The following is an 11,322-nucleotide window of genomic DNA, read 5'->3' on the forward strand; positions in this document are numbered from 1 at the left end:
AAACATGACAAAGAAAGTTAAAAAAATATTTGCAAATGCTGAACAAAAATTGGTATTTTTATGCAAAAAAAAAAAGTAATTGTAATAATTGCAAAAACAAGTGCATGACTATAAATAGTATTAAATAGGTAAATAGAATTTGAACAGTTTAAAATACTAGCTAAAAAATAAATACAATTTTAAGGACCTAAACTGATTAGAAGTGAGTAATGTCAAATGATCAAAAACTTAAATCAAAATGTAAAAACAGTGCTAAATGAAATGCTAAATAAACAAAATAAATTAGCTGAACTTTGTGAGATCAATAAAAAAGGACATAGAATCTGAATGCTGTTTTTTAATGTCTATACTGTATGAGGATCTTGTTTTGAGGAGAAGTTGCCATGGTTACAACAAAACTCGACTATTTTCAGGACCTTTTTTAAATTTCCACCCAATAAGGAGGAACTTCTCTTAAAATGATTTAATTGAATTAGATGGAAGACTTTTTATTCAAAGGATTTCTTGATCTCTAGAAGGTTTTTCTTTGTCTTTGAATCCCGCTCTGATTTCTGCGACTGACCCGTCTCCTCCTGCGTTTGGTCTCCACAGCTCAGTCTTTGGTCGCAACATCCCCACCAGGCCACTCGCACTTAGAGGACGAGATCTTCCAGATCTCCAGCAGCACCCCCACCTCCACCACCTCGTCCTCACCCATTCCTCCATCACCCGCCACTTTCACTACAGTGAGAAAAGTCCTGTTTTTAACATGCTGCACATGCACAGACATTTATGCTGCTGTAGTGACTTCCATTGATTCTGGCTGCAGTTATGGACCAAAAAAATGAACAAATTTCCAGTTTAAATCCAAAAAACAGAACATTTGAGACACTTTAAATGGACCAATCAGCTTGACTTTTCTTGCTTGAGCTCTCAAATTGAGTTGGAAGCATCTATAATATTGACATTTTTTAGCATTTCTGCCAAAACAATCCAAATGGTTCACTAAATGTGCATTTAATTAGATTATAGTAGTACTTTAGGTGTTCATATTTGTAAAAAGATACAACTTTCTATTTCATTTTGAAAATGAAAATAATCTTTTTGTCAGACATTACACGTCTAAGAGAAGAAAAAGCTTTAGAAAAGATGAGAACAAATGAAAGAAATCCTCCTGCGCCCTGAGGTTACCTCTTTATGTGGCCATCAGAACCTTTCATAGCCTTAATAACAATCATTTCCACAGGAGAGGAGCCGTTAGGATCCATATCCGCCGTTGAAGTGTCAGCTGATCGTTGTTATGGTGGTGTTTTACCATCTGCTCTCTTTGTTCTGTTGAACCGCACTGATACGGTGTGTTCATCCTCTCCTCCCACATCCATATGCTGAGATGCTTCTGAGCAGGAGGGGTTTCGTTCGGAAATTTTCTTCTGGCTTTCAAGAAACTTAAACTACTGATCTCATAATATTAATAAAAAGATTTTCTCTTAAAAAAATATATTTTTTTGTCAGACAGTGGGTCAACTTTTTATTTATTCATTTTAATTATGTTTCTTTTTTCCAACTAACTTTTGATTTGATTAATTGAAGGTTTGTTGTTTGTTTTTCAGGAAAACTCAGAAGACGACAAGAAGAGAGGACGTTCAACAGACAGTGAAGTTAGTCAGGTCAGCACAAACAAAGCTTCCTCCATCTTTTTTTTCTTCATGAATCAGTAACTTCTTCATCCGAACCAAAATGTTGGAAGTTTTTTTTTTAACACTAAAAATGTGGCTGCAGACAATATGGCGCCTAACATCATCAGCTGGAAGCGAGAATTATACAACTAACCCTAACTCTAGCTTTTACTCTAACCAAAAAGGGTTGACGATTGTAGAGAAAGCATTGCCAAAATAAAAAATTAGCCTCTAAAGTGAGATTCAATTATGATCCATGAATGATTCTGAATTGTTTTATGAATTTTAAATAATCAAAATTTAAATTAAAATTACATTTAAATATAAACTTAAGACTTCGAAGCACAACCATGAGAAAGAAAGAAAGAAAGAAAGAAAGAAAGGGTGTCTTCTCTGCGGTACATCACAACCCATATTACCCTGATATCTGATCTACACTTTAACTTAAAAAAATGGACACCACTAAAGCTTTCAATGCCCCTACAATTGGAGGGGTAGGAGAAGAATACAGATTCGGACTTGGTTAGAAATATTGAAGTGAAGGAAATCTTGAAAATATTTATATTTGTTTATTTCTATTAATAAATTAATTTATATATGAATAATTAGTCTCATATAATTCCAGCTGACCACAAACCACAGTTATTAAGTTATCCTCCATCCTCGGTTTCAAACAGTAGGCACCTCCGTGGATTAAAAGGGACATACGACATTACCAAATTTGACTCCCGATTGGTCAGATTTTGACCTGGTTTAACGTGCAAACACTGTTGATGCACGTTATGTACACAGAGCCCAAAAACAGTCACAGAAACTTGTGTAGCAACACTTAAATGTGAGAGTTTTGAATCCAGAAGCCTGAAATACGTATTTATAAGCTTTTACAGACCTGTCATTGGAAGTTGTCGCTTGAATGCTCGCTGCTGAAGGCGGTGTGAACATTGATTTAGGTTTTCTAAAGTCTATCTTTAGCTAAAAACACTGACGTCATTAAATGCCACCAAAGTAAGGAAGTGTGTGTGACGTAAGCTGGTTGCTAAGGAAAATCTTTTGAGGTAGAAGCATTAAAAATTCCACAGACGTTCCTCAGCATCAGACATGTAAAAATCCCGATGGTTGCTATGGACCTGCTCTTTGATCTTGACTGCAGAGGAGGTTCAAAAATGTCACAGTTTGAAGAATTTGTGTTCATCTCCCTTCCAGTCGCCTGTAAAGAACGGAAACCCCTCCTCTTCGTTATCGTCTTCCTCCTCCTCCTCGTCCTCCTCTTCTTCAGCCTCGGGACTGACATCCTCCTCATTGGTGTCCGTTGCTGGAGGAGGCGGCGGGGGTCACCACAGCAGCTCAGGGGGTCTCCTCTCCAACACTTCGGCAGGCAGCTACAGCAACGCCACCCAGCAGCCCCCCCACCCGTCAGCACAGCAGCAGGCCAAAAACTCAGCCCCCATCTCCAACTCCAGCGCCTCCACCAACAGCCACTGTGCCCCGTTGGCGTCCTCCCCCCCCAGCACATGCACACTGGGGGCCCTCACATCAAACTCCCAGACTCCGCCCGGGCCCACGCTGACCTCCAACAGCCTCGGTCTCAGTCTGGGCCTCTTGGGGAAGGGCAGCTCAGTCACCTCCAGCCCCATGGCGGGGGGCCTCGGCCTAACAGGGATGCCGGCATCCCTTGGCAACATTGGGGGTCTCCTGTCCAGCTCCACCCCAGCGCCATACGCTCAGGCAGCAGCTTCAGGCACCGGCAGCTCTTTACCGGGATCTCTGGGGGGCGTCAGCACCTCCCTAACCCAAAGCGGGGTGGGTGCCGTCGGCAGTGGGAGCATTGCAGTCGGCGGGCCGACGTCCTCCTCGGGGGGTCTACTAGGAACATCTCCAGGAGTGGGTAGCATCGGCTCCGGGATTCTAGGTTTGAGTTCTGCTCAGTCGGGAACGCAGGGCTCTTCCTTGATGTCGCCAAACTCCCTGGGAGGCTTAGCTCCTGGGAGCGGCGTGGGAGTCATCGGGAGCAACGGAGGATCGGGATCGGCAGGAAGCGTGGGTGGAAGTTCGCCGCTCGCTGTTCGACCGCCGAGCCAGCAGAAGCCGAACTGTAGCACCAGTGAGTGTTCGTTTTAGGTTCTGGAAGAAGGCGTAGCCACAGAAACAACTGAAGAACGTCTGATCACAAGAGTCTTTTTTTTTTTTTTGTACTAAAACCAACTAAAATACCTCAATGTGATCTTTATATAACAGGTTACAGTGCTGTGGTAGCAGACAGCACAGCAGACTCCGCCCTCAACAGTGCCAGCCAATCACAAAGCAGCCAGCCCTCATCTCTGACCTCCACAACAAGTCAGCCGTAAGTATGAGCAGTTCCAGATGATGGCTTATCGGGAATAATTCATATTACCACGGATGACACTTTTATGTGTCTCAGCTCATTTCTTCAATTCCTATCTGTCTAATTTATTTTGAAAAACTGAATTTCCTACTTTATTAAAGAAAAAAACAGTAAATATAGGAAATATTTATTTGAATATAAATAAATATGAAGTTTTGTGATTTTGTTTTTTTAATAATTTAGCTATTCTCGAGTAATTTAACTGTTATTGATTTGTTAATTTGACACTTTTGAAAGATTTAAGCGTTTTTATTTAGCATTGTTAGTTTTAGCTTTTTTTTTCCTTAGCTTTTTAGCGTTTGCTCACACTTTTTTAAACTAGCTATAAGCTATAAGCTCAAAACACAAAAAGTAATTTATGCTTTATTTGTGTAGCAAGTAGCATGTTTGTTCATATCTTTTCTTAAACGCTCCTTGGTTTAGTCAGCACTTTGCCTAATAACTTATCTTTTTTGTTGTTCTTTTTTATACACTTCAACACCTATATATAATTTATTTTGTTGCTGATTTAATCTTTTAGATATAGCAGATATTTTAGCATTTTTAGCATGCTATTTAGCACACTTTGTTATTATTTCTGCCTTACGCTTCATTTTACTGATTTTAATATTTTATAGTGTTGTTGCTAAAATAAGAATAACAAGATTTTAGCATTTTTTAATTTCAATGTTTATTATGTTTCTGTTTATTTGCAGCTGTCAAAAATGTTCTTTAGCTAAGTTAGCATCACATAATTAAGTTTTAGGCTATATCCGAATTCCCACCCTAATCTGTAACTACTAAAAACTATTTAGTGCATGACTCTCTGGTTACCTGGATTTTAAAAGCAATTGGGACACCATGATCAACACTTCTTTTTTCTAAACGGCGGATATGACGTCACCAATTTCACGAAAACCTAATCCAAATGAAGATTTTACGACATGTATTTATGACTCCACTGTGTTCTGATTATGAAAATGTGGATATTTTGTTAGAAATATTACAGTGAAACTTTTTTTTTTCACAAAAAACGTTTAAACGCAATGTATTGTGGTCTACATTCATTGATGTAGTGAGCGACAATGCACCTGGGTTTTTCGCAAAGACTTCTGGGAAATTTCTAGGGCATTACATTTTGGAATTCAGACAGAACTACAAAATGGCAAATGCACTATATAGTGAGTCGTGAAGGAATTCCGACATAGCCTTAGTGTCATGTTTTTACCAGCATTTTTTTTTTTAATTTTAATCTGTAACTATTTGAACATTTTTGTTAGATTCTGTGTCTTAGACTATTTTTTTTTCTGAACCCAAAAACAGTTTTTTGTAAAACTGGAATCATTTCTAAGTTTGTAGGTTTGAGTGAGCAGCAGGTGAGATGACAACAGATTTATCTAAAAAAAAAAGTCAATCAGGAATTTATTTTTTTGCTTGTTTTCAGATAATCTAATTTGACTTTTTTTAAAATAAATTAAATTATTGTATAAATGCATTTTTTTTTTTTTTAAGATTGCACATTTTAACTGTTGGTCTCGCCCGTTTCTCCTGTTCCAGTAAGGACACTGGTCCCAGTTTACTGAGCTCGATGGGTTTGTCGTCCACCTCTCCGTCACCGGCGTCTTACAACGAGGCAAAAATAACATCGAGCAGCAGCAGCAGCAGTCTGCTGAACGGACCGCTGTCGTACTCGCAGTCCACTGACAGCATCAAGGTGAGGCTGTGAACGCCAACATAAAGGTCATGAAGCTGAAATTTACTACAAATTATTTTCCAATGTGCAGAAATATAATTACAGATAATTTATGTAGATTTAAGACATTGGTCCTGACTGCAAAACAAAGTCTTAACATTACAAATTTAACTGTATAAAAGCATTTAACATTTGCAGAAATGTCACATCTCTTTGCTCTGAACCGGCTTTATGTGCTGCTGGAGCACAATTTGGCAGTGCAGAGCTGTGATTCTTAAGTCAGGCGCCAGCTCTAGCTGGTTGTAGGACAGATTATGTGGAACGAGTTGAGTTCCAACACTCAGGGGGAGAAGTTCTTCCTCATGAGTGTCGGTGTCCTCCTCAGCCTCAGCCCCAGGAGCCTCTGAGCAGCCTGAAGTCCATGGCTGAGCGAGCGGCTCACGAGGGAGACATGGCCTCCCTGCACCTTCCTCCAGGTGGGATTTGCACCGACACCTTTACCGAAAAAGAAAAACTTTTGGAACGGAATTCTCACATCCTCATTTTAAAGTATCCAAGATGAATCTCTTTTAATTCTCTCTTCGTCCGACCCTCTCCAGACATCTTCTCCAGCAGCACTACAGCGCCCCCCGGCGCCCCGACAGCACCTCAGTCCTCCCTGTCAGAGGTCAGCATCCCCCCGTCACTGGGGGTGTGCCCACTGGGACCAGCCCCCCTGTCCAAAGACCAGCTTTACCAACAGCCCATGCAGGAGGCGGCGTGGATGCACATGCCCCACCCCTCCGACTCGGAGAGAATCAGGTTCGCCCAATTTTTATGTTTGCTGAGTTTAAATATAAGAAGTTATTATAAGAATTAGTTCTGTTTAAAATGAAAATAAAAACTAACTGCAGCAAGTTGGGTTTTTAAAATAATATTTTACTTATTAATCTGTTTTTCAAACTTTTAATTTCTCTTGATGGGATTCACAGCAGCGCTGCTTGTTAACGGTAAAAAAAATCAAATATTTAATGCGACTTTTAGTTGAACATTTTTGTAAACACGAACATTTTTGTGTTTGTGAGTTTTTTATGGTTTTTCATCTGTGATGAAAAAATGTCACAGAGATATGAGACTCCACTGCTGCTGCAGCTCCATGAAATATGTATTTAGGATTTTTTAAATCACTGATGTGCATTAATGCGGCTTACCCACACACAGACTCCCAGCAGTCACAGAGTGGATTATAGTGGTTTGTTGTCGGCCCACACGGCTACAAGTGACATTTAAATCCACTCCAAGCCTTTCAGTGCCTCAGAACCTGCTGTGAAACAGCACAAACACACTATAAAGGGCCGCAAAGAACACAATATGAAATAGTAGAAAATAAAGTGATGAAAGTGCACTCAAAATGACTAAATACGTGTAAATATTTTAACAGGCGGGTGTTAAAAATAATGTTTTACCATTTGAAATAGTCAAACAAATGTTAGTCATCAGTTACAGAATAAAGTTCAACAAACAAAACATTCAACAGAAAATGTATTTTAGTTCAACAACAGATGTAGTATGATAGGTTGTCTTCAAATATTTACAGCAAAAGCCCTAAAAGTGTTTAGGGAAATAATTCTTCAAATATCTTATGTTTTGCTTTTTTTGTTTTAAAAAAAAACTTTTTGGAGAAGCCACACCCACTCCTCCAGCTCAGATTAAGCCACACCTCCTCCATTCTTAACTTTAGTTGCTCTTGTAGAATTGAAACAGTTTGAGTGACTGTCCTGTTGATTTTACTCAATTTTATGTTCAAATACGGCAAGTTTTATTTTGAAAAAATAAAAATATTGAATTAATCAGTGTTACAAAATTACAACGTTAATTTATTCTTTGACTATGTGCAGTTAACATTTAGACCACGGTTTGCGGTTTGTTTTTTTAAGCTAAAGATTTTCCCTAATGGAAGTGGGCAGGACTTCCCCTGAAAAAAACAAAAACAAAACTACTTCAAATGAAAAACAAGATCGAAGTTTTACGTTTCATCCACATTTGGGCCACTTCTTGAGTATTTATACAATGTTGAAATGAAACATAGATACCAATTTTTATATTGTTTCATATTGAAACTTTTTTCCTCCATTTAGTTTTTTTTTAATTTGTACTTATATTAGTGGATAAAACTTTAGGAATTGTACTCATTCACTTGCCGAGTGACTGTGAGATCAGCGCGATGAAACAACATCTAAAATAAACTTTAAATATTTTTTAGATATTCTGTGATTTAGATTTTGTTGGATGAAAGAGAGAATAAGCCAATCATTTGTAGTTTCTAGACAATTTAATTTTAATAAATGAGGCAGAAAATGAACGTAGATCGGACGGTTCCAGGATGGAGTAGAGGACCCGCTGTCAGCTATTAGATATCAGTAACAAGGAAACCAATTATTCTTGTATTTTGGATGGGGAGCGACAGGATTTTTCTAGAACAACGAGCACCAGTGCTGTATAAAAACTGCGGAAGCTCAGCAGTGGAACGCAAAAGTCCCGCCCACTGCCGCTGCAGGAGGCGGGAATACAGAGGAGGCGGACACACCTCCAGTTTCAGCTGAGGAGAACACCTGAAATCCTGCTGGATCAATCTCTATTGCAAAAGAGCATTTTCTTTTATTTTTTGTCACCGACACATTGAGAAAAATTTGGTGAAATAAATAAAAAAAAACTACAAAAATAAATAAATAACAGAATTCCACGACAAATTATAAATAAACAGCAATGTACCTAGAAAGCAAATTCAAACTTTTTTGGACTTCCTGGAAGGGAAAGCCACACAGGCAGACTGAAATGCAGACAATCTGTATCCGAAAGGCATTAAGACATTTTTTTTTCTTGTATTTTCATTTAAAAACATATAAATTATATTTGAAAAACCACTAGTTCTCATTTTTTTTTCTAACTTCCCCTAAAACGTTAATTCTGTCATAAAAATGGTTTGTTAAACATTTTGTTGGGTTCCCACAACACTTTATTCCTGCTGTATTTTCTGTTTGTCTGATTTTATGTCTTGTATGTGAATAAAACATAGAAAATTGGCCAAATTAAAATAGTGGTTGTGCTGATTAAAAGGATACCAGATAAGCAAGTAAATCGTCTTTAAATTGAAAATACAGAGGTAAATTCAAAAGTAGACATAATCAGATATTTAGGCCCAATAGGTTCTAAAGCAGGGGTGGGCAAACCTTTTGACTCGTAGGTCACAAAGGATTCCAAAATTTGACAGAAGGGCCAGACCAGGAGCAGACGCATGAAATGTTCTGATAATTTGCCTCAAAAGACAAAGAAATAACATGAAATCTGGACAAAAATATTCTTTCATGTTGATTGAAAAATAATCTATACATTTTAAGACAGAACATTCAGAAGCGTTTTGGTTTTCAAGCACTTTGTGTTATTTTTTTAATATGAAAAGTGCTATATAAATAAAGATTGGTTGATTTTAGTGCCAATTCCACCAGTGGGTTGATGTCCATCAAGGAACAACCGCAAACTTGGAGAAGTGCTGGAAAAAGGACTGCTCGACTCAGAAAACACACAGAAAAAGCAACAAATCTTCCAACACCAGATGAATGGAGAATAACTTTCTATACCTATATTTTTTGTAGAGCACAATCTATGTGGAGATGTAGAATTACAGAGAAATTTAAGGATTATCATCATAATTTAGTCCATCTTGGCGGACCAAATTTTCCCACTCCTGTTCTAAAGGGTTAAAGTTGACTATAATGTGAAATATTTTTGTTTGTTTCTAAATTTAAAGTTACTTTTGAGTGTCTTTTTTTACTCAAAGAGTGTTTATTTTTATAAACTGTTAAAATAACCCATAACTTTCATCTCTTTAGTGCAACCATAGTTCTTGAAAAAGTGGATTGGAAAAAATATGTTGTTAAACTTGTGGATTGCCTTAAAAATGTAGTTTTATTTTGCCAGCGGATCAGTCTCAGTGTTAGCGTGGTCACTCACGTCTGCATGTGTTTGGTTTACAGGCAGTACCTGATGAGGAACCCCTGCCCCACCCTGCCTTTCCACCACCAGGTCCCACCCCCCCACTCCGACACTGTGGAGTTCTACCAGAGGCTCTCCACAGAAACGCTCTTCTTCATCTTTTACTACCTGGAGGTAAAAAAGAAAACCGCTTTGAAAACTTGTTTTCCCAGAGAAGCTCCGTTCAACCCCCCCCGCCTGTTTACAGGGCACCAAGGCGCAGTATCTGGCAGCCAAAGCCCTGAAGAAGCAGTCGTGGAGGTTCCACACCAAGTACATGATGTGGTTTCAGCGGCACGAGGAGCCCAAGACCATCACCGATGAGTTTGAACAGGTGAGAACAGAGCTCTCCCTTCCCCCTAAGCATGCTGGGATTTCTTACCTTCTTCGATTTCTGTTGTTTTCCAGGGAACCTACATTTACTTCGACTATGAGAAGTGGGGGCAGCGGAAGAAGGAAGGATTCACGTTCGAGTACCGGTACCTCGAAGACCGAGACCTCCAGTGAGCCGCAGAGAACAAGAGGGACGTTCGGACACACGAGGAAAGCCAATCCGCCTGCCGACATTCCTGGATTTTTTAGGGGGGGAGGATGATGGTTTACAGTGGCACAATTGAACCCCCCTTCCACTCCCTTCGTTCCTCATCATCCTTTGCTTTAAATCCGTCGTTTCGTTTGCTTCTCGAGGACCAAAGAATCAACAGAAGCGTCTCCTCTGCGTTCACACCGACCCACAGCTCTCTCAGGACCGCGTTCAGAACTAAAAACCTTCTTCCTCCAAACGCCATTTTCTGTTTTGGAACCATCCAGAAGCTCGGTGAGATCCTGCCGTAACCTCTGTGTGAATGCAAAAAAACAAGTGAAGCTCGGCTGTTCTTTCCCAGACGACTCAGTCGCACCTGCTGACTTTCCTCCCAAACACAGAAGTACTTCCACACAAACTTATCAGTTCATGCTCTTCATCCATCCTCCTCCTCCTCCTCTGTGCACAAACACCAGCACTGCCGCCCAGCCCTCCTCCTCCTCCTCCTCCCAGTGAGACACAAACATGCTGAAAGCTCCTCCCCTTCCTGTCTCCTCACGCCAGGTAGATGTTTCCTTTTTTCTCAGGAAGTATTCAAAGATCTTTTTTTTTTCTTTTTGAGGAAATGCGTCCCGCGGCACAACAAGCAAACCCCGATTCAGCAGTTTTTAACTGTTTTAAGTTTTGTCTCTTCACGCCCTTTTCATTTCACTGATTTTTTTTTTTAAAGACAAATAAAGAATAACTACAAATATCCTCCAATGTTTGGAGCAGCTCCTGGATGAGACCATCTTTATATTTTGTATTTGTTGTGTTAAATTGTATTTTTTTTTTCCAGAAAATGATTTTAAGATCCAGAGAACACGGACCCCTGTTGTTGTTTTTTGTTTGTTTTTTAAAAGACCAGTGAATTCTCATCCGGAGTGTTTTTAAAGCCAAACAGCAGGACGGACTCACAACTCGACACTGTATTCGCTCGACTGACAAGTCCTGCTTTTAAGCTGTTTGTTTACAGATTTTTTGACTTAGAGGGTCGAAACCAGCGGCTCCCGAAAAGAGTGAACCTCTGGCTCTTTGT

The 11,322-nt window shown here is 39.4% G+C and overlaps 1 protein-coding gene across 3 annotated transcripts in view; it reads left to right on the forward strand.

Annotated features, from left to right (window-relative positions):
- Nucleotides 1-10,973, forward strand: part of LOC112137495 (CCR4-NOT transcription complex subunit 3) — a 33,638-nt gene extending 22,665 nt beyond the window's left edge. For 2 of the 3 annotated variants that reach the window (XM_024259856.2, XM_024259850.2), the window contains exons 10-19: nucleotides 592-725; nucleotides 1,590-1,646; nucleotides 2,859-3,756; nucleotides 3,891-3,996; nucleotides 5,575-5,731; nucleotides 6,102-6,186; nucleotides 6,310-6,511; nucleotides 9,724-9,856; nucleotides 9,930-10,055; nucleotides 10,130-10,973. In XM_024259856.2, the coding sequence (XP_024115624.1) occupies nucleotides 592-725; nucleotides 1,590-1,646; nucleotides 2,859-3,756; nucleotides 3,891-3,996; nucleotides 5,575-5,731; nucleotides 6,102-6,186; nucleotides 6,310-6,511; nucleotides 9,724-9,856; nucleotides 9,930-10,055; nucleotides 10,130-10,228 (1,997 nt within the window). In that variant the 3' untranslated portion in view covers nucleotides 10,229-10,973. Of the gene's footprint in view, nucleotides 1-591; nucleotides 726-1,589; nucleotides 1,647-2,858; nucleotides 3,757-3,890; nucleotides 3,997-5,574; nucleotides 5,732-6,095; nucleotides 6,187-6,309; nucleotides 6,512-9,723; nucleotides 9,857-9,929; nucleotides 10,056-10,129 lie in introns of all 3 variants that reach the window. The other variant, XM_024259841.2, reaches the window with a different exon arrangement.
- The last annotated feature ends 349 nt before the right edge of the window (nucleotides 10,974-11,322 follow it).

The sequence above is a fragment of the Oryzias melastigma genome, linkage group LG11, assembly GCF_002922805.2.
Source record: "Oryzias melastigma strain HK-1 linkage group LG11, ASM292280v2, whole genome shotgun sequence".
Classification (NCBI taxonomy): Eukaryota; Metazoa; Chordata; class Actinopteri; order Beloniformes; family Adrianichthyidae; genus Oryzias; species Oryzias melastigma.